General features: G+C 38.8%; 1 protein-coding gene across 1 annotated transcript; it reads right to left on the bottom strand.

Moving 5' to 3' along the window:
* Positions 1–1,155: 1,155 nt before the first annotated feature.
* Positions 1,156–1,995, bottom strand: LOC141283729 (C-C motif chemokine 3-like). The gene is made up of 3 exons (XM_073817043.1): positions 1,838–1,995; positions 1,556–1,667; positions 1,156–1,479 (listed from the first exon to the last, which is right to left on the bottom strand). Exons 1-3 carry the CDS (start codon positions 1,905–1,907, stop codon positions 1,350–1,352), a joined length of 312 nt encoding a protein of 103 aa, XP_073673144.1. The 5' UTR covers positions 1,908–1,995; the 3' UTR covers positions 1,156–1,349.
* Positions 1,996–24,393: the final 22,398 nt, after the last annotated feature.

Genomic DNA, 24,393 nt, shown 5'->3' with positions numbered 1-24,393 from the left:
TGTTTGGGTAACAATGTCAAAAGCCTGAATATAAGATGGGAAAAAATGTCACCCACAGATTCTCGCAGTGGTAACAACCAACCACACGAATGTTGCTGACAGACTCAACATGCTCATGAATTAGCAAAGATCAGTGGATCAAAAGAGTCAACAGGAAACTTATCTTTGGTTTGTGTGATGCAAATTTCTTGATTTATATTATTTACACGAAGCAGTAAACTATCCCATCACACACATATTCGCATTACACACATGCGTGTACACACAACCTATACACGTATTTGTATAATATAAACCCCAATATAATATATTATAATATAATAATAATATAATATAATTATTAAAATAGTTTGCATTACAAATAGTTTGTAATTTTTAATAGTCTTAGAATATTTACAGTACAGCTTAATGGAAAGTTCCTACAGAAATACTCAGTGATATGCTTACATTTTTTTTTAAGTCTGCGCAGTCTGACAGCGGCTATTGTCTTGCAATAGTAACACTTACATAGAAGGTAATAATAACCATAATAATAAGGTAGAAATAACCCACCCTCACGTCTTTTCATACAGAAATAAAGCTTGTTCAAAAGGCAGGTAAATAAAAGCTAAGAGAAAGAATGAAAGAAGCATGACAAGCTTTCAAGACATTTTCATGTCTTGAAAAGATTTTTCTATAACACTGAGTGTTGTCAAGACAGAGAGGCTTACACCAGTTTATTTTTTTTTATAATTAATTAAATTTATCTGTAGAACGTTTTATAGTGACGATGTACTCTCTAATGAAAGTCTAACAGATCTTTATTGGATCCGTACAATATGTAAAAAAATAAAAAGTGCTTCATGTGGTAGTATCCAAATAAGAAAAAAAAAAACTAAAAATAATAATCGTCACAATATTATTTTTGATATAACTTAAGTAATTTTATACGTTAGATCTAGTAGAAATAAAAACCCTAAGTGTATTTTCCCTCTGTATATACTACAACAGGGACTATTATTGTTATTATAAGCTGTATCAATATTCACATTGCTGGTAGAATTGTTGATTACTAAATATTGGTTCTTTAAATTAAAATACATTTTTATTCATTTTTATTTATATATATATTTTTTTTCTTTCAAAAAAAAGAAAAAAAAGACAACACAGACAAAATCCAGTATCATTCCACAATATTTATTTTGCATTAAGTAAAGTTAGAAAATATATTTTTAATATATATCACTCTTAAGTGATACAGCATAACATCATTGTGCAGGTGCATACATATTATTTTTTAAATAAAAGCTTAAAATCAGTTTGAAATTTTTTTAATTCAATAGTTTGAAAAGTGAGGAGCCGTTCACAACTTATGCGCTGTCCCCAGAGCTGCTTGGTGACATCTCCTTCACGTTTTCAGCATTCAGCAAGTTCTTCAGTCTCTGAACCCATTTCTCTGTCGGGTCAACACAGATCTCCCTTTGAGCTTTTGTGATAACACTGAAAAAAAAAAGAAAGATGGTTCAAGTAACTAATTCACAATTCATTTTAATTAAGTCATTACAAAAATACTTACATGACACCATTCCTGTGGCATTCAAAATGTGTAGTATGATAACTTTCAACCATCTTTACTGGGATTTTTACATTGGAAAAAGAAAAGCAGCACTTGTCTGGACCTTGGCTGACTGTAGAGAAAAAAAAATGATAAAAATAGTTTTAAAACACTTAGTATAAATGTATATATAAATTTGGTTACATTTAGAAATAAAAAAATGCTTAACAGATATACCATAAATTACTAATAGTCTATTGTTTATCTAAAAACAAATGTCAAGAAATAAAGTAAAAGACGTACATTGACTGCTAGCCAGTGAGCAGAAAGCGAAGAGCACAAGGCAGGCGATGAAGATGCAGGAGGGTCTCATGTTTGGGTCTGTGGTCGGTCGTTGATCAGATCTTGATGCGCTGGTTGCTTTATCTGAGGCTGATCGTCTCGAAGATGATCAACTCACCGATGCGGTCCGCTTTATAAAGGGGTGAGCTTGTACTTTCCACAACTCAGACCTATAGGGGTTCAGTCCGAGGAGGAACAAGTGACATCACACGCACGGGGGAAAACCGTGATGTGGCCTGCAGAGGTAGTACTTCCTGTTGTACCCCCCTCCTCAATTCTGCGAATCTACTCTAAATCGCTGACACAGGTAACCGGAGAAATGTGGTCGATTTGAGTGCATATTTTGTTTCTTACTTCTTTTCCATTCGTAGTCCATAGAAAATGTCTGTACATTTATAATGGACCCCCCCCCCCCATTTAAAGATTACCTGTCTTCAATTTGCATTTTCAGGTTGCATCTTTTCAAGACAATGCCCTAAGCTCTCAAGTGCAGTGCAATGCAAGAAAAGTCCCTTTCTGCAAATGCAGGGTGGAAAATGAGTCTGGGGCTCAATGCAGGAAATGGTGAGCTCTACTTATCGGTGAAGGTGGAACAGTGGTTGAGCTGAAAGTGTTTTGTGTGGTTAACAGATTTGCACACAGTGTGATCCGAATGCAGATAATATCAGCATTTACTCACTGAGTTTATACCACATAAATAATGCTTTATCACGATTCGTTATCATGTTTGAAATCAACTCAACCATAGACATATGAAAACCACTTGCTGAGTAAGATTTCAGAGATTTCTTTTTGAAGATTTCTTGTTCCTTTCATACCTTTTGTTTTTTCACATATCCTATTTTAGGCTGCACGTGTCAGGTCATTGTTCTTTTGGACCCACTGGCTGCACATTACACTGGCTCCTCCTCGAACATCATTGTCTTTATGTAGACCTGTTGAAAACACACATGACTATGAAGTAAGATATTCCATCAAAGAATGACAGACATCAGCATTTCCATTCTCAAACTCATACTTACCTTTATAATAACCAGGGGTACACCAGTGGCAGAGTCAGAAGCTGAATAATGGGTGGGCCTCTAAAAGTGTGGGTGGGCTAGAACTACTCCCGTTGCAAAGTCATCTCATGATAATTTGTATGTAAATTGTGGTTCTACAAAATTTACATTTACGTTTTTCCAGGCACTAGAATGTACAATACTGACGTATTTTTTAGCATCTAAACATAGAAATATGCCTACTTACCTATTTTCACCCTTTGAACGTACAATAGTGACCATTTGACAACATCTAAAATGAATCCTTATGAGCAGGGCCTAAAATTAACACTCGCCAAGCGCCAAATGCGAGTAAAAATCGCCTTTGGCAAGTATATGTAACGGTGTCAGTCGCCAGTTGGCGGGCAAAACTTTTACTAAATATAACAATGTAATGTAGTAAAAACAACTGCCAGTTTTTAAAGAGATTCGCAGTTTCTGACATAAGCAAATAAAAGAATCTTTTCAGAAGACAAGATCATCGTGATTAACTGTTCTGTCATAAGCGACAAGAGCGGATTAAATAATAGGATACAAACGGGCTGATAAGTTCAGAGCAGTGTGATAGCCATCCTGTCCCTAGACACAGTTCTAATAACTTTCACCTGAGAAGATATTGCTGCTTTATTTCGGAAGATTAACTTTTCCTTTCTTTATTCTTTATAACCCGAGAATGTGGCGACACATACTTGGGGTTACGCTGCCTAAACGGTGCTGTGAAGTAAAGTTGGAAAGGTGCGCGTTCGGCTGTAACATTACGCATACGCTGAGCCGCTTCACGCAGCGCACCAGTAACTTAGCAGTTCAATAGGCGAAATCACATACAGTTATGTCAAAATGTGTGGCTTTGTTATTATTAGTTGAATAACAGTTCTGTTCATGGACATGACATACCGTGAGTTTCAAACACCATCATTTCCTCCTTATATAAATCTGGTGTTTGCAAAAAACCACTGAAAAATAGGCTAATCCTAATATAACAGTGACTATTACGTAAGAGTTGCAATCATTAATAGTTATGCCCCCAACATTTGCATACCCGAATCATCAGAAGTTCTGCAGCTAGGCTATTGTGAAGAAAAAAAAACAAGGCGAGGACAATAGCGAAAATGGCAGATCACGGGAATAGATGTTAAGTGCAGGGATGGGTTGGTGTCTGTAACTTACTCAGAAAGGCAAGGACAACAAATAAGGTGTTCTAATAAAATAAGGTGAGCCACTGAAGGGACATGGTTGGCTTACTGCTAGCGGTAGCCTGTTACATTGCAGTACATAAGATTTCACTTACCACTAAAACGGAGAGATGACTGTGCAGGCGATGATTTACAGATCCTCAGCATCACTAACAAGCATCTAAACGTATGTGGTAAGTACTGCCGCTGTAGTATACCCTTACACAAAGCACATGCGATCACAAAAGTGAAAGTAAAATGATCGTGCATTCAAAACGGCAGTTTCAATGAACAGCATATTAATAGCAGCTGGAGCTCTGTGATTAGATATTTTCCTCCATGTGCCAGCTACTGAGATGAGCTGCTCTGTAAAACATCTAATCACAGCAGAGCTCATCATTACTATTCATGAACCTTCCAAATAAGGTAATAACAGACCATTTCATTCTAGAGACAAATCCTAGGGTTGTAAATGGACTTGTAAAACCGTTTCTGGAGAATTTTTACCCTTTCCTATGCCATATACCATCTATGTAGATATCAGAGAACACTTTAAAATATTGTATCAATGCATTCTATGGCACCTTTAAAGTGAAACCTGCTGAAGTCTGTCGTTCATGGAAATCAGAGAACAAAAGAAAAAGAGAAATCATCACTCGACTGCTCTAGTCGCTGATTAATTGGGATTTATTTGTACAGATTATGCATATACAATTTAAAGTTTATGTGAAGATTGTTTTAAAATCACTTAAAGGGGTCCTATTATGCTCTTTTACAACGTCTTTATTTTGATTTGGTTGTTCGAAAAACGCATATTTTTTCACATAGTTTATATTATTACAATAGCACAAATGGCTCGATTAGTTCCGGGTTCCACCTTCCAAAAAACCAAATGTATTGTGATTGGTTAGCAGTCCCACTGCGTTGCATTTGGAGAACAGCTTGGATCACGTTCAGCCCTGCCGCGCAGCAAGCAAAACAGTTTTGTTCCCAAAACAGCAAACTAGATTAAAGTGAGTCTTACGTTTTAAATATGGATATTTTTCTTACAAAACCACATCGGATCGCTAAAGGAGGCTTTTACTAACCCCCCGGGAGCCATGTGAGGCACTTTTTATTATGGATTGACTTATTTTGGACTGATGGAGAGAAACACGACTATGCCATTCTAAAGCTTGGGAATGCCAGGATTATTTTTAATATAACTCCGATTGCATTCCTCTGAAAGAAGGAAGTCATATACACCTACGATGCATGGAGGGTGAGTAAATAAAACGCTACAGTATTGTTGGTCCTATCGTCAGCCTGTGCGATCGACGATACATGATATTATCATTATTGTGCTAACGTATTTAATTATTTACATGCCCGAAACCATAAGGCTAGTGAAGCCATCTACACTGTATGTTGAATAAATCTCTTACCACACACTGCACGTCTACGGCGCGGCTCCAATGTGACGGATGATCACTAGTCAATGTTTATGTTTAAATCAGCTGCGACTGCATGTGTTTCGACCCTCTAAACTCCACACGTCAACGGTGCTACTCCAGCATGGATTCCAGAGGAGTTAGTGCACTCTTTAATTAAAGCTCGCGTTTCTACGAGACGACCTGTGGTTCGCTGAAGCATCTCAGAAGCGACTGTCCATAATACATCGCTAAAGTTAGGCGAATCCCCCACCCGCTAACGAATTGAATTGCCGTAGGGATACCACGTTGTGACATAATAGCATCCGGAAAACAAATGCTGTACTTCGACATGATTCCCTGCCGTTTTCAAAGCACAATGCAAAAACATGACATTTCATTCACTAACGCTCTTCACTGAACGCTCTTTAATCGGGAACGTCGTCCGAGCACCGTTCGCATTACGTACTTGCCGGCAACCGGCCAAAATATACTTATAAAAAATATATATAAAATATAAAATTATGAAAATTTACATAACAAAAAGTAAATATTATCGTTTTATTTTTAAGTTTACTATAAAATAATTGTATTTTTTATTTAATACTACCTTTTATTTTAAAACATAATACTACTACCACATTTTATTATTTTGTTTATTATTTTATTTTTTAAAAACTAAATAAAGTCCAGTGATATTATTATCACTATTATTTTTTTTTGAGTTATATTTAATGGGTCACACTATTTGTAGTGTGAGAATCATACCAAATCTCCAGGTACTCTTATGAGAACCAGGCTAAAAACCTTGTGTGCACCCCCAATAATAACCATTTCGCTGTGTGAAATCTAAGATCTAAAAAATACAAATAAATACCACCTCACACAACAACATTAACAGTACTTCATCAGTTTTGCAGGATATTTAATGACTCATATTTAGTGATTTGATGAATGTGACTTGACTCTAGCAATGTGTCAGCATTATATTCAGAATCATTGTAACATCCTGTTCTTAGTATTCTTGATGCATAAACTCCATTTGTACTCTTGACTTCCTGTAAAGGTTTACATGCAGGCTTCTTTTTTAAAGTGATAGTTCACAGAAAAATAAAAACAAAACAAAACACAAAACAAAACTACAATACAAAACTAATCATTTAATCACCGAAACTTTCTAAGCCTATATGACGTTATGTCTTCTTTAGAACACGAAAGATATTCTGAAAAATGTCTTGTATTTTACACAAGTGTATGTTTTGGACCCCACTGAGTTTCATTGTATGGACAAAAAGAGATGAAACAATCTCCAAAATATCTTCATAAGTGTTTTGAAATTACATGAGGGTGAGTAAATAATGGCAATCATGCCTTTACATGATTTAGGATAATAAATCTCTGAAGAAATGTAACCTCTAAATGTAATATAAAATATTAATACACCAAAAACTCAACAACAAAAAACACATATTTCATATATTTCCATGTAGCAGGAAATACTAGTTGTACAGTAAAAGTGTTTGGGGATGAAATCATATTTATAGTATGTACTTGCTATTCTTAATAACTAGTTTCTAAATGGGCCAGATTGGATTTCTGCAGTATTTAACTCACTTTAAAATCTAAATTACAATACAAAATTGCTTGTCTGACAAAATGTACACGCAAAAAGATTAGAAATCTCGGTTTATGTAGACAGATATATCAATAGATAAATTGATAGATATGATTAAAGTTGAGGCTTCGGTCGTGTCTGACTTTTGCAAATGCTGGTGTGGGTTTTTGCAAAAGCAAGATATGAAACCACAGAGCTCCAAATAGAACCACAGAGGAGGTCAGGTTGATGAGAACATCATATTTTTCCCTTTCAACCCCACGTTTACCGGGTACTCAAATGCCATTCAATTCTCATCTGTATATAAATTCAATATATATAACTATTAGTATGTACATGTATTCACAAAAATTCTAATATGTATTACATTTATACATTTAGACTACTACAATTTCTAAATATTATTTTTTGCCGTACTGAGAAGCTTTTCTTACTTTGAAAGTGCCTGAAAAAACATGTTAATGCAAAATGTTAAATAAATATTTTAATATATACTACTAACATACTACTACAATTTCTGAATATTATTGTTTTGCCTTACTTAGAAGCTTTTGTTACTGTGAAAGTCCCTGAAAAAAAAAACATGTTAATGCAATGATGTTTGACTTTTAAAAGTGTGCAAATATATGCAGTGTATTATGTGCAGTAGAGTCTTGACTGAGTGAGTGTGATTACCTGCATCTAATACAGCATTCATTCTTCAGCTCAATCTCATATTCACAATAAATCATTAGTTTGAATGTCCGCTGAGGGAAGCGATATCTCTGTCATACTATCCTTTCATCAGTTAAGGGTGATTTCCGAAGACAGGCCTGCTTAGAGCATTTGATGCCTGCGTCTTCAAGGTTGTTGAAAATAAAAATAACTTGTTCAACAGCATTTTAGCCTCTTTCAATATAAAAGTCTTTACTGCTGACTCATAAAAACTCTCTTGTCGCCATCTAATTGCGGAAGAATGTAACTAAAATCGCCATCATGAACACATTGTTTCTCAATACTAAATTCTACTATTAAATACTACTATTATTTATCTAAAATATTATTTATTGAATAATAATATTTAATAATCAACAACAGCCATCATAAAAGTTGCTAGACAATTCAGTCAAAAGTACAAAGGCAATGCTCTGATATACAGTTTAAGTTACAAATATAACATGATGAGATTTTACCCTCAGCCAGAACAATTTGCTCTGGAACAAATAAAAGATTAATGAAACCAAAGACTGCCCGTTAGATTTACACAAATGAATAATATCTTATATTTAACCTTTATAGAGACATCAGAGCCACGAGGCAAATCCAGAAGATCTGGCCAAGGTAAGGCTGTTCTCGGCGGGTTCATTAGTGGCCACTGACACCCTGGAGCTTACATCTCCGAAAACGATGGAGAAAATGTTCAAATAGACATTATCTATCTTTATTAACAAACCACATATTTGAAGTCTAAACAAGTACATTCTCACCTAAAAATCGATTTGAGGACCAGAAACAACTGTTGTATAAAATATAATATAATATAAAAGTGATGACTAAAATTTTAAACATTTCTCACGCATGTGATTTTATAAATAATGATCAATCAAATAAAACCAGTGTTGGGGTAATGCATTACAAGTGAGTTATTTAATCATATTACTATTTTTCAAGTAACTAGTAAACTAACACATTACTTTTAAATTTACAAGAAAATATTAGTTAGTTAGAGTAACTTTGAGTCACTTTTTCAAACAGGAATACAATTTTTTTTTTTTTACTATTTATTCACTGACACCCCTCCTGTCCTATATTGAGAAAAAATTGGGTACAGACTAGAGGTACTTCCTTTAGCAGATGTCAGGATGTCTTACAGCAATAAAATAAGTAGCTTCACCGGCTTCAATCATGGAACCATGTAAGAGGCAGTTCAGGAGACGGGCCACTAAGCAGTGCTATTGCATGTGAAATCATTTGCCGTCCTCAAACCTCATGTTATGAGAGCAGCTGATATGTTTCTTAACAAAAACAGATACAGTACATTCCAATAGGTTAAATTATTACACTAAATAATTTATTCACAAATTAAATAAAAACCAAGCGTAATTTTTCTGACAAATCTAACTATTATTATGGAGTCCTCAGTGTCAAACATAAGCATAGCCACTGATCAATCACTTTTGACAAAACAGCTCTGTCTAAAAAAAACCCTCACATATCCTGTCATGCTCACAGGCAATTTTTCTCTTCACACAGGATACAAGACACTGATAAAAGGCCTAGACAAACAGGAATATGTACCTTTCCAAAGAGTACTGCCTGTATTTTTGACTTTCCTCAAGCCCTTCCTTATCTACTTGCGTAATATCTGCTGTCAGAAACCCTGTGCAGTCTTAGGAATGTCATTTTTCTTTAATTGGATGCTGTTCATCATTGTTATCAATTGAGCAAGAACCTGCACAGCTATGAGAAACAGACCTTTCAGTCTCATTCTTATCAAACCCCCGTGAACCTAAACTTATCATCCATTGTAAGAAGGCAACTCAATATAGATGGCATTCCTGAAAAGACAACGATATCTTGAAACTTTAAATAAACCATGCACATTGTTGTGCAACAGCAGCTGATGATAGAAATGTAATCGGTATGATCACGCTGACAAATAACTGGATGGATATAAAAGAAAGGAAACATCTACAGTAACCCATCATATGACAAACAATGTTATTTTAGTATTATTTACTATACTACTGTAGTATTTATTGATTTTTAAATATATCATTTATAGCTTTCATTTATTTTTAAGTTTTCACTTTAGTAATTTTAGTACTTCAATGTATTTTAAAGGCATTTTTTTATTTTTCATTTAAGATTTATATTTTATTTCAGTTTTATTTCAAATACTGAAAACTGTTTTTAATAGTTTTAGTTTTAGTTGATCAACAAAAACACCACTGATGCCATGTGAGAATATATTCAATAATATGGCACGTTTGCTGATCAACTCAGGCAAATGATGTGGTTGTGGTTTTGTCTCTGTGAAACGTCCTCATTTTTGAACATGAAGTTACAAATGTTACGCTGCGAAAATATGACCACAACAAAAAAATCCCTCCTGCCCCCATTTTGTTTCACGAGAGTGTGGGAAATCGCCAAACAAAGACAACTGTGCTAGAAAAATACCATGCGCTGGGATGATTTCAAGAGGAAAGGAGACTGGTAAACAACTCCATAAGAGGTGTTTTGTTGGCAAATGCCAATGTTGACTGAGTCACTGGCCAACTGTGCACAAAATTTCTGGGATTATCACACTGATAAACCAGACAAATAACTGTTTAGTTTGGTTAACCAGAGACAGTGAGGGGAAAAAACTACAGTAAACATTGTCTAATAGTCATCACAGAGGGGAATGAAATTCATTATTGCCTTTTTATTCTAATACTTAGGTATACTTCTGTATTCAGTTTTGCATATTTAAAAAAAACCTTTAACCTTTTTGATCTCAAAGCCTCTAATTATCGAAAATAATATTTGTAGGCCCCAGTATTGAGTAAATATGTCTATTTTTTTTTTTTTTTAGAAAGAATCCCATGGAGTTTTACAGTTTTATTAATTAATTCACATACAGTCAAGCCCAAAATTATTCATACTCCTGGCAAATTCTGACTTAAAGTTACTTTTATTCAACCAGCAATTATTATTATTTTTGACCGGAAATGACACAGGCTTCTCCCAAAAGATAATAAGACGATGTACAAGAGGCATCATTGTGGAAAAAAAAATTTCTCAGCTTTTATTTACATTTGAACAAAAAGTGGCATGTCCAAAATTATTCATACCCTTTGCAAACTGTCTATGGGAAAATCCAAAGTTCTATACCATTCCAAATAGTCCAAGCAGTTCTAAAGCATCCTAATTACCCTGATTCATTGGGAACAGCTGTTTTAATCAACTCAACAGGTGAAAAACAGAAGCTCTTTGGAGTTGGGTTGGGGACAGTCATTGTGCGCATTGTGGCTGCTCACAAGTCAGGAAAGGGCTATAAGACCATATCTAAATGTTTTGAAGTTCCAGTGGCTATAGTGCAGAGTATTAAAAAATTAAAAAATACAAGATGTTCTGCACTGTGAAAAATCGGTCGGAAGCCAAAAGTGACACCTGTGCTGGCCAAGAGGATAGTGAGAGAGGTAAAAAAGAATCATCATCAAGGATCACCACCAAGGCCATCCTGATGAATCTGGGCTCTGCTGGTGGCAACATCTCAAGGCACACAGTCCAACGGACACTGCACACCGCTGGGTTCCACAGACGCAGACCAAGGAGGACACTACTTCTCCAGATAAGGCACACAAAAGCCCGCTTGACTCTCCCAGGTCTAGAAATTATACTTTTAAAATTAGACTTCCTCATACACTGTTTTTCAAGAAGTTTTGGGGGTGTAAATTGAAATATTATCTTAATTTTTAGTTGTTTTAATTTTGGCGTATTTTAATGCTTGTTTTGTCATCTTGAGGCCCTTAGTTGAGAGCCTCTGTTTTAATGCACTTACTACTTTGGGTCTTCATTTGCCTGAGAACATTGACAGATATGATCATTAGTCTGTACATGTGATGTAAAATGGGTGTAATGTGTGTGAAGCTTGCCATGCTTGCCAAAAAAACATAAAAATAAACATAACAATTGTATTTCAAAACAAACTCAAGGACAAGTACTACATTTTTTACATCTGGTAAAAGGAATAGTTTAGTTTTAATTAAAATTCCGTCATTATTTACTCTTTTTTTGTGTGTGTTCCACAGATGAAATAACAGCATGTTTGTTTTGAATGACATGAGGGCAAGTAAATAATGAAATAATAAAAAAATTTGAGTGAACTATTGCTTTAAAATGTAGCTTCATATATTTTACAATCTAAAACATGTACAAACACACAAATCAGTTTCTTGAACCCCTCCTGATATGGGGCAGGGGCTCTGACCCAGGAGAGCACAGCTGGGAGCTCTTTCAGCTAAGTTTGGGAAAATTCCTCATGAGACGAGGCTCTCAAAAAGATCTAAACAAACCCTGACAAGAGCACTAAAAGACTTTTCAACCCCATTTTGGAACAAGACGATCACTAATGCAACCCAATTGGATTCTTTGCCTTAAATAAAGTATGATAGATAAAGAAAGGAATCTCAATGTGTTTTTATAACTAAACAGCTCTACAACAGTCATGTATCTAGTTATTGGCTTTTAGAGGTTACATGCTGTTACAACGACCCTTGAAATTTAATAAGTACTCAGGGCACAGCAGCAATGGTTCATAATTCTTTCCATCTTTCTCAGATGTATCAGATTACTTGTTCTTTTCCAAAAACATATTCTCAATATTTTTAAACCTCACAGGTTTTCTCAAGCTGTAAATCTGCCAAACGAAAAATCACATGTTGAACTTTGCCCAAACACATGGGACTTTTGCGATCATCTTCGTTCCATCCTCCGCACATGCCCTCACCTCAAAGGTCAAAGATCAGTCTTTCAGCACATTACATCTCTGTGTGAGCGTGGCTATAAAATGGCACTACTAGTAGAAATTCCTCTTTGACATTTCATGGAAAAGGGGCTTTGGAACGTCATAAGTGTTTTGGTTGGCTGTAGAAGGAAGAAGACATCCTCTAAAACAGATATTCACTCAAACTGACATGCAAAGTAGAGATTGTTAAGGCAGTGCCAGGTACAGTTTCATAGCTTTAAAAACATAAAATATGACATTTATACAAAAATACATACACTTTTCTAAGTGATCAGACCATGTTTGGCTGGTGAACCAAAAATTCCCAAAGGCTTACATTGACGGAGGGACGGAAATATTATTTAGACTAGCATGTAACCACTTTCAGCTAGTCAGAAAACTCCAGCAACCACTCATGGGGGTGCACCCATTCAATGTATTTTCATTACAGAAAAACAACAGCTTGCATTTCGAATAAAAATAAGTTTGAGATCCATCTTTTCACACTGAGGACAACTGAGGGAACAGAATGTTCAAACGTTCACTGATGCTTTAGAAGGAAACACAATGCATTAAGAGCCGAGGGTGAAAACTTTTGAACAGATTGAAGATGTGTGTACATTTTTCCTAATTTGCCAAATATCATATTATTTTATTTAGTACTGCCCTTCAGAAGCATAAAAGATATTTACATGTTTTCCAGAAAAAAAAAAAAAGTTAAATTTACCCTGATCTTCAAATTCAAAACGTTTTCACCCTCTGGCTCTAAATGCATCGTGTTTCCTTCTGAAGCATCAGTGAGCATTTGAACCTTTTGTAATAGTCCTTCAGTTGTTCTCAGTGTGAAAAGATGGATCTCAAAAAACAGTGGTTGTTGGAAAGGGTTCAAATACACAAAAATACTAAAAAAAACAAAGAATTTGTGACCTGAAGGATTTTTCTGAAGAACAACGGGCAGTTTAATGTCTTGCATGTCTTGTAACCTAATATTATCTCTGATGTTTTTAAAGCAATTTTAAAAATGTTCAATTGTTTCCTAAAAATAATTATAATAATTAAAAAATTATAATTTTTGAGAAATGTCCATGCTATAAGACAGTTAAAACACCACTGTGTAGGCTTTACAACAACAGAGTCGAGCGATTCCCATGAAGCCACAAGCTATCATCTGTGATAATCACCACTACAGGAAGTGTGTAGAAATGCATCAAAACAAACTAGACCTCTGTGATAAATGTGAATGGACCATTGTGTCTATCTAAACATGAGTGGGTTGGGTTGTACATTTGGCCAAGACATACAGGACAGTGCCCTTGTGTGTCCTTCACCCGTGCCGAGGAGAAAAGTTCAAGACTCGGCCATGGCTGAACAAGGTTCCCCTGACTCTGCCCACAGGGATATTGCTCCCGGCCCACTCTCAGAGATAGATTTCCATTGCATCCTGTTTTCCCATCTAAATACTAGGAAAAGAGAACAACTATATATGCGACCACAGATATCATAATGTCAGACTGCACGTACGCAAGTAACTTTATATGGAAAGAAGCTATTTTGGGTTACTAATAACTGTGCTCTGGAATGACAAGCAGATGATAACCAACTAAACTAATAGAATATGCTAGAATAATTATTTCTTATGCTCAGACGTGATAAAAAGTAAAAAAAAAAATATATGAGAGGGCTCAGTGTGTATAAATTCTTTGCAAAAGTTTTAACTATTTATTTTATGGTTGAATATAATTTAATATTTATTTTGACAGATTTAGGTCAAATCAATTAATGGATCGACTGATTCATACTTCACTGAGTTATTATCATTCAACTAATTTATTAATACACTATTTAAGATTTTTTATGTTTTTTAAAGAAGTCTCTTCTGCTCACCAAGCCTGCATTTATCTGATCCAAAATACAGCAGTAATATATATAAAACAACTGTTTTCTCTTTGAATATATTTTCAAATGTAATTTATTTCTGTGATCAAAGCTAAATTTTCAGCATCATTACTCCAGTCTTAGTGTCACACGATCCTTCATTTATTTTAATATGCTGATTTGCTGTTCAAGAAACATTATTTTAATCATTATTATTATCAATATTCAAAACAAAAGGATTTTTTGATTAATAGAAATATCAAAAGATCAGAATTTATTAGCATTTACAAAAGATGTCTATTAGAGATAGATGCTGTTCTTCTGAACTTTCTATTCATCAAAGAAACCTGAAAAATTCCACTCAGCTGTTTTCAACATGATAACAATAATAAATGTTTTTTTGAATTCAGCTTTGAAATCACAGGAATAAACTGACATTTTAAAATAAATTCAAATAGAATAAATAGTAATAATAGTAATAGCAATAGTAAAAATATTTCAAAATGTTACTGTTTTAAAAAACATTAAAAATCTTACTATTCAAAAACTTCTGACTGGTAGTGTATATACGGGATAAACATATAAAGCACACTCACTACAGTACTACAGGCTTGTTGTTTTACTTGTGGTAAAAAAGAAAGAAAGAAAAGGAAATAAGCAAAAGGAAGAAAAAAAGAAAAGAAATCGTTTAAGCATCTTTAAACAGGCCTCCTGACTTTCTGTGGTCATTAATTCCCTACCTTTATGATGAATTTCACCTCACTTATGGAGGTAGTAGCGCAAACTGCCGGCCTTATAGAGCCTGTCAGGATGCGCAACCTTTGTGAAAAAATTGTCTGGTCAGCAGGGGCTGCTCTTTCCCTGTCATGTACCTATGGGATCAAAAGCCCTAATACAACGAGGCAGATTCTGGGCCTTGAAAAGGAGCAAATGTTTTTATTAAGCCTTAATCCGGCCATTTTAAAAAGAAGCATCCTTTGGATGAGGCAATAAACTGGCCACCTGACCTTTAGTGGTCATTAATTCCCTACCTTTATGATGAATTTCACCTCACTTATGGAGGTAGTAGCGCAAACTGCCGGCCTGATTGAACCTGTCAGGATGCGCTACCTTTGTGAAAAACTAGTCTGGCCAGCAGGGGATGCTCTTTCCCTGTCATGTACCTATGGGATCAAAAGCCCTAATACAACGAGGCAGATTCCGGGCTTTGAAAAGGAGCAAATGTTTTTATTAAACCTTAATCCGGCCCTTGTAAAAAGAAGCATCCTTTGGATGAGGCATTAAACAGGCCTCCTGACTTTCTGTGGTCATTAATTCCCTACCTTTATTATGAATTTCACCTCACTTATGGAGGTGGTAGCGCATTCCGCCGACCTTATAGAGCATGGCAGGATGCGCTACCTTTGTGAAAAACTAGTCTGGCCAGCAGGGGGGCTCTTTCCCGTATATGTACTTATGGGTAAAAAAGTCCTAACACAACGAGGCAGATTCCAGGCCGTGAAAAGGAGCAAATGTTTGATGAAACCTTAATCCGGCAGCCGTAAAAAGGAGCGTCCTTCGCTTGAGGCATTAAACTGCCCTCCTGACGTTCTGTGGTCATTAATTCCCTACCTTAATGATGAATTTGACCTCATGTATGTAGGTGGTAGCACATTCCGCAGGCCTGATTGAACCTGTCAGGATGCGCTACCCCTCTATCAGAGCAGTTTCATTCAACCAAAAAGAACGAGTGCAACTGTTGTTTGCAGTAGTCAGATTCTGGTAACTCTGTAAAGCTAAGCAGGCCCAAGCCTGCTCTGTGCATGGATGGCAGACCCTTTGTGGAAAACTAGCTTCCTGTGGGAGATAGCTTTAGGACAGCCAGCAGGGATTGCTCATTCCCTCACATGTACTTTAGGTTCCAAAAGTCCAAATATACAAAAATGACTTCTGCGGTGTAAGGCTTTTGATGAAGCATTAAACCGCCCATGTAAAAATGAGTGTCCTTCGGATGAGGCATTAAACAGGCCTCCTGAATTTCTGTGGTCATTAATTCCCTACCTTTATGATGAATTTCACCTCACTTATGGAGGTGGTAGCGCAATCTGCGGCCTTACAGAGCCTGTCAGGATGCGCTACCTTTGTGAAATACTAGTCTGGCCAGCAGGGGATGCTCTTTCCCTGTCATGTACCTATGGGATCAAAAGCCCTAATAAAACGAGGCAGATTCCGGGCCTTGAAAATTAGCAAATGTTTTTATTAAGCCTTAATCCGATCCTTTTAAAAAGAAGCATCCTTTGGATGAGGCAATAAACTGGCCACCTGACCTTTAGTGGTCATGAATTCCCCTCCTTAATGATGAATTTGACCTCATTTATGGAGGTGGTAGCGCATTCCGCCGGCCTGATTGAACCTGTCAGGATGCGCTACCCCTCTATCAGAGCAGTTTCATTCATCCAAAAAGAACAAGTGCAACTGTTGTTTGCAGTAGTCAGATTCTGGTTTCTGTCTAAAGCTAAGCAGGCCCAAGCCTGGTCTGTGCATGGTCATTAATTCCCTACCTTTATGATGAATTTCACCTCACTTATGGAGGTGGTAGCGCAATCTGCGGCCTTACAGAGCCTGTCAGGATGCACTACCTTTGTGAAAAACTAATCTGGCCAGCAGGGGATGCTCTTTCCCTGTCATGTACCTATGGGATCAAAAGCCCTAATACAATGAGGCAGATTCCGGGCCTTGAAAAGGAGCAAATGTTTTTATTAAACCTTAATCCGGCCCTTGTAAAAAGAAGCATCCTTTGGATGAGGCAATAGCTGGCCACCTGACCTTTAGTAGTCATGAATTCCCCTCCTTAATGATGAATTTGACCTCATTTATGGAGGTGGTAGCGCATTCCGCCGGCCTTGTAGAGCAAGGCAGGATGCGCTACCTTTGTGAATAACTAGTCTGGCCAGCAGGGGGGGCTCTTTCCCTCACATGTACTTTAGGTTCCAAAAGTCCAAATATACAAAAATGACTTCTGCGGTGTAAGGCTTTTGATGAAGCATTAAACCGCCCATGTAAAAATGAATGTCCTTCGGATGAGGCATTAAACAGGCCTCCTGACTTTCTGTGGTCATTAATTCCCTACCTTTATGATGAATTTCACCTCACTTATGGAGGTGGTAGCGCAATCTGCCGGCCTTACAGAGCCTGTCAGGATGCACTACCTTTGTGAAAAACTAGTCTGGCCAGCAGGGGATGCTCTTTCCCTGTCATGTACCTATGGGATCAAAAGCCCTAATACAACGAGGCAGATTCCGAGCCTTGAAAAGGAGCAAATGTTTTTATTAAACCTTAATCCGGCCCTTGTAAAAAGAAGCATCCTTTGGATGAGGCATTAAACAGGCCTCCTGACTTTCTGTGGTCATTAATTCCCTACCTTTATTATGAATTTCACCTCACTTATGGAGGTGGTAGCGCATTCCGCCGACCTTATAGAGCATGGCAGGATGCGCTACCTTTGTGAAAAACTAGTCTGGCCAGCAGGGGGGGCTCTTTCCCGTATAAGTTCTTATGGGTAAAAAAGTCCTAACACAACGAGGCAGATTCCAGGCCGTGAAAAGGAGCAAATGTTTGATGAAACCTTAATCCGGCAGCCGTAAAAAGGAGCGTCCTTCGCTTGAGGCATTAAACTGCCCTCCTGACGTTCTGTGGTCATTAATTCCCTACCTTAATGATGAATTTGACCTCATGTATGTAGGTGGTAGCACATTCCGCAGGCCTGATTGAACCTGTCAGGATGCGCTACCCCTCTATCAGAGCAGTTTCATTCAACCAAAAAGAACGAGTGCAACTGTTGTTTGCAGTAGTCAGATTCTGGTAACTCTGTAAAGCTAAGCAGGCCCAAGCCTGCTCTGTGCATGGATGACAGACCCTTTGTGGAAAACTAGCTTCCTGTGGGAGATAGCTTTAGGACAGCCAGCAGGGATTGCTCATTCCCTCACATGTACTTTATGGCGCTTTTCCACTACACAGTACCAGCTCGCCTCGGCTCGACTCGGCTCGACTCGACTCGGCTCTGTTTGGTTTTCCACTGTGTAAAAGTTGTACCTGTACCGGCTTCCAGGTACTTTTTTTCGTACCACCTCCGGCGAGGTTCCAAGCGAGCTGAGGCGATACTAAATGTGACGTGAAAACACAGCAGACTGCTGATTGGTCAGAGAGAAACGTCACTATTCACTGCGTCATCATTGCACGCGCCAGCAATAGTATCCAGAATAACCCCGTCATTTTTAAAAAGTTTGGCCAGAGATTGCGTGACATATCCAATCCATTATATATTATGGCAACTCGGAAGAATACGCCGTGGTCAAACGAGGAGGTTCAGACAGCGGGTGTGTGTCGCGTAGAAGATTACATCACGGCAGTTTCTTGCAGCGTCGCTCCAGGTACTATTGTGGAGGTATAGGTACAATTTACAGTGGAAAACCAAACAGAGCCGAGTCGAGCCGAGTCGAGTTGAGCCGAGGCGAGCCGAGGCGAGCTGGTACTGTGTAGTGGAAAAGCGCTATTAGGTTCCAAAAGTCCAAATATACAAAAATGACTTCTGCGGTGTAAGGCTTTTGATGAAGCATTAAACCGCCCATGTAAAAATGAGTGTCCTTCGGATGAGGCATTAAACAGGCCTCCTGAATTTCTGTGGTCATTAATTCCCTACCTTTATGATGAATTTCACCTCACTTATGGAGGTGGTAGCGCAATCTGCGGCCTTACAGAGCCTGTCAGGATGCGCTACCTTTGTGAAATACTAGTCTGGCCAGCAGGGGATGCTCTTTCCCTGTCATGTACCTCTGGGATCAAAAGCCCTAATAAAACGAGGCAGATTCCGGGCCTTGAAAATTAGCAAATGTTTTTATTAAGCCTTAATCCGATCCTTTTAAAAAGAAGCATCCTTTGGATGAGGCAATAAACTGGCCACCTGACCTTTAGTGGTCATGAATTCCCCTCCTTAATGATGAATTTGACCTCATTTATGGAGGTGGTAGCGCATTCCGCCGGCCTGATTGAACCTGTCAGGATGCGCTACCTTTGTGAAAAACTAGTCTGGCCAGCAGGGGATGCTCTTTCCCTGTCATGTACCTATGGGATCAAAAGCCCTAATACAACGAGGCAGATTCCGGGCCTTGAAAAGGAGCAAATGTTTTTATTAAACCTTAATCCGGCCCTTGTAAAAAGAAGCATCCTTTGGATGAGGCAATAGCTGGCCACCTGACCTTTAGTGGTCATGAATTCCCCTCCTTAATGATGAATTTTACCTCATTTATGGAGGTGGTAGCGCATTCCGTCGGTCTGATTGAACCTGTCAGGATGCGCTACCTTTGTGAAAAACTAGTCTGGCCAGCAGGGGGGGCTCTTTCCCTGATATGTACTTATGGGTAAAAAAGTCCTAATACAACGAGGCAGATTCCAGGCCGTGAAAAGGAGCAAATGTTTGATGAAACCTTAATCTGTCAGCCGTAAAAATGAGCGTCCTTCGCTTGAGGCATTAAACTGCCCTCCTGACTTTCTGTGGTCATTAATTCCCTACCTTAATGATGAATTTGACCTCATGTATGTAGGTGGTAGCACATTCCGCTAGCCTGATTGAACCTGTCAGGATGCGCTACCCCTCTATCAGAGCAGTTTCATTCAACCAAAAAGAACAAGTGCAACTGTTTTTTGCAGTAGTCAGATTCTGGTTTCTGTCTAAAGCTAAGCAGGCCCAAGCCTGGTCTGTGCATGGATGGGAGAACGTTTGTGGAAAACTAACTTCTTGTGGGAGATGGCTTTAGGCTAGCCAGCAGGGATTGCTCATTCCCTGACATGTACTTTAGGTTCCAAACGTCCAAATATACAAAAATGACTTCTGCGGTGTAAGGCTTTTGATGAAGCATTAAACCGCCCATGTAAAAATGAGTGTCCTTCGGATGAGGCATTAAACAGGCCTCCTGACTTTCTGTGGTCATTAATTCCCTACCTTTATGATGAATTTCACCTCACTTATGGAGGTGGTAGCGCAATCTGCCGGCCTTACAGAGCCTGTCAGGATGCACTACCTTTGAGAAAAACTAGTCTGGCCAGCAGGGGATGCTCTTTCCCTGTCATGTACCTATGGGATCAAAAGCCCTAATACAACGAGGCAGATTCCGGGCCTTGAAAAGGAGCAAATGTTTTTATTAAACCTTAATCCGGCCCTTGTAAAAAGAAGCATCCTTTGGATGAGGCAATAGCTGGCCACCTGACCTTTAGTGGTCATGAATTCCCCTCCTTAATGATGAATTTTACCTCATTTATGGAGGTGGTAGCGCATTCTGTCGGTCTGATTGAACCTGTCAGGATGCGCTACCTTTGTGAAAAACTAGTCTGGCCAGCAGGGGGGGCTCTTTCCCTGATATGTACTTATGGGTAAAAAAGTCCTAACACAACGAGGCAGATTCCAGGCCGTGAAAAGGAGCAAATGTTTGTTGAAACCTTAATCCGGCAGCCGTAAAAAGGAGTGTCCTTCGCTTGAGGCATTAAACTGGCCTCCTGACTTTCTGTGGTCATTAATACCCTACCTTAATGATGAATTTGACCTCATGTATGTAGGTGGTAGCACATTCCGCAGGCCTGATTGAACCTGTCAGGATGCGCTACCCCTCTATCAGAGCAGTTTCATTCAACCAAAAAGAACAAGTGCAACTGTTTTTTGCAGTAGTCAGATTCTGGTTTCTGTCTAAAGCTAAGCAGGCCCAAGCCTGGTCTGTGCATGGATGGGAGAACGTTTGTGGAAAACTAACTTCTTGTGGGAGATGGCTTTAGGCTAGCCAGCAGGGATTGCTCATTCCCTGACATGTACTTTAGGTTCCAAAAGTCCAAATATACAAAAATGACTTCTGCTGTGTAAGGCTATTGATGAAGCATTAAACCGCCCATGTAAAAATGAGTGTCCTTCGGATGAGGCATTAAACAGGCCTCCTGACTTTCTGTGGTCATTAATTCCCTACCTTTATGATGAATTTCACCTCACTTTTGGAGGTGGTAGCGCAATCTGCGGCCTTACAGAGCCTGTCAGGATGCGCTACCTTTGTGAAAAACTAGTCTGGCCAGCAGGGGATGCTCTTTCCCTGTCATGTACCTATGGGTTCAAAAGCCCTAATACAACGAGGCAGATTCCGGGCCTTGAAAATTAGCAAATGTTTTTATTAAACCTTAATCCGGCCCTTGTAAAAAGAAGCATCCTTTGGATGAGGCAATAAACTGGCCACCTGACCTTTAGTGGTCATGAATTCCCCTCCTTAATGATGAATTTGACCTCATTTATGGAGGTGGTAGCGCATACCGCCGGCCTGATTGAACCTGTCAGGATGCGCTACCTTTGTGAAAAACTAGTCTGGCCAGCAGGGGGGGGCTCTTTCCCTGATATGTACTTATGGGTAAAAAATTCCTAATACAACGAAGCAGATTCCAGGCTGTGAAAAGGAGCAAATGTTTGATGAAACCTTAATCCGGCAGCCGTAAAAAGGAACGTCCTTCGCTTGAGGCATTAAACTGCCCTCCTGACTTTCTGTGGTCATTAATTCCCTACCTTAATGATGAATTTGACCTCATGTATGTAGGTGGTAGCACATTCCGCTAGCCTGATTGAACCTGTCAGGATGCGCTACCCCTCTATCAGAGCAGTTTCATTCAACCAAAAAGAACAAGCGCAACTGTTGTTTGCAGTAGTCAGATTCTGGTAACTCTGTGAAGCTAAGCAGGCCCAAGCCTGCTCTGTGCATGGATGGCAGACCCTTTGTGGAAAACTAGCTTCCTGTGGGAGATAGCTTTAGGACAGCCAGCAGGGATTGCTCATTCCCTCACATGTACTTTAGGTTCCAAAAGTCCAAATATACAAAAATGACTTCTGCGGTGTAAGGCTTTTGATGAAGCATTAAACCGCCCATGTAAAAATGAGCGTCCTTCGGATGAGGCATTAAACAGGCCTCCTGACTTTCTGTGGTCATTAATTCCCTACCTTTATGATGAATTTTACCTCACTTATGGAGGTGGTAGCGCAATCTGCGGCCTTACAGAGCCTGTCAGGATGCGCTACCTTTGTGAAAAACTAGTTTGGCCAGCAGGGGATGCTCTTTCCCTGTCATGTACCTATGGGATCAAAAGCCCTAATACAACGAGGCAGATTCCGGGCCTTGAAAAGGAGCAAATGTTTTTATTAAACCTTAATCCGGCCCTTGTAAAAAGAAGCATCCTTTGGATGAGGCAATAGCTGGCCACCTGACCTTTAGTGGTCATGAATTCCCCTCCTTAATGATGAATTTGACCTCATTTATGGAGGTGGTAGCGCATTCCGCCGGCCTTGTAGAGCAAGGCAGGATGCGCTACCTTTGTGAATAACTTGTATGGCCAGCAGGGGGGGCTCTTTCCCTGATATGTACTTATGGGTAAAAAAGTCCTAATACAACGAGGCAGATTCCAGGCCGTGAAAAGGAGCAAATGTTTTTATAAAACTTTAATCCGGCCCTTGTAAAAAGAAGCATCCTTTGGATGAGGCAATAAACTGGCCACCTGACCTTTAGTGGTCATTAATTCCCTACCTTTATGATGAATTTCACCTCACTTATGGAGGTAGTAGCGCAAACTGCCGGCCTTATAGAGCCTGTCAGGATGCCCAACCTTTGTGAAAAAATAGTTTGGTCAGCAGGGGCTGCTCTTTCCCTGTCATGTACCTATGGGATCAAAAGCCCTAATACAACGAGACAGATTCCGGGCCTTGAAAAGGAGCAAATGTTTTTATTAAGCCTTAATCCGATCCTTTTAAAAAGAAGCATCCTTTGGATGAGGCAATAGCTGGCCACCTGACCTTTAGTGGTCATGAATTCCCCTCCTTAATGATGAATTTGACCTCATTTATGGAGGTGGTAGCGCATTCCGCCGGCCTTGTAGAGCAAGGCAGGATGCGCTACCTTTGTGAATAACTAGTCTGGCCAGCAGGGGGGGCTCTTTCCCTGATATGTACTTATGGGTAAAAAAGTCCTAATACAACGAGGCAGATTCCAGGCCGTGAAAAGGAGCAAATGTTTGATGAAACCTTAATCCGGCAGCCATAAAAAGGAGCGTCCTTCGCTTGAGGCATTAAACTGCCCTCCTGACTTTCTGTGGTCATTAATTCCCTACCTTAATGATGAATTTGACCTCATGTATGTAGGTGGTAGCACATTCCGCTAGCCTGATTGAACCTGTCAGGATGCGCTACCCCTCTATCAGAGCAGTTTCATTCAACCAAAAAGAACAAGTGCAACTGTTGTTTGCAGTAGTCAGATTCTGGTAACTCTGTAAAGCTAAGCAGGCCCAAGCCTGCTCTGTGCATGAATGGCAGACCCTTTGTGGAAAACTAGCTTCCTGTGGGAGATAGCTTTAGGACAGCCAGCAGGGATTGCTCATTCTCTCACATGTACTTTAGGTTCCAAACGTCCAAATATACAAAAATGACTTCTGCGGTGTAAGGCTTTTGATGAAGCATTAAACCGCCCATGTAAAAATGAGTGTCCTTCGGATGAGGCATTAAACAGGCCTCCTGACTTTCTGTGGTCATTAATTCCCTACCTTTATGATGAATTTCACCTCACTTATGGAGGTGGTAGCGCAATCTGCCGGCCTTACAGAGCCTGTCAGGATGCACTACCTTTGTGAAAAACTAGTCTGGCCAGCAGGGGATGCTCTTTCCCTGTCATGTACCTATGGGATCAAAAGCCCTAATACAACGAGGCAGATTCCGGGCCTTGAAAAGGAGCAAATGTTTTTATTAAACCTTAATCCGGCCCTTGTAAAAAGAAGCATCCTTTGGATGAGGCAATAGCTGGCCACCTGACCTTTAGTGGTCATGAATTCCCCTCCTTAATGATGAATTTTACCTCATTTATGGAGGTGGTAGCGCATTCCGTCGGTCTGATTGAA

This window comes from Garra rufa, chromosome 13, assembly GCF_049309525.1.
Source record: "Garra rufa chromosome 13, GarRuf1.0, whole genome shotgun sequence".
In the NCBI taxonomy this organism is placed as follows: Eukaryota; Metazoa; Chordata; class Actinopteri; order Cypriniformes; family Cyprinidae; genus Garra; species Garra rufa.
This window is presented reverse-complemented; position numbering and strand designations above follow the sequence as displayed.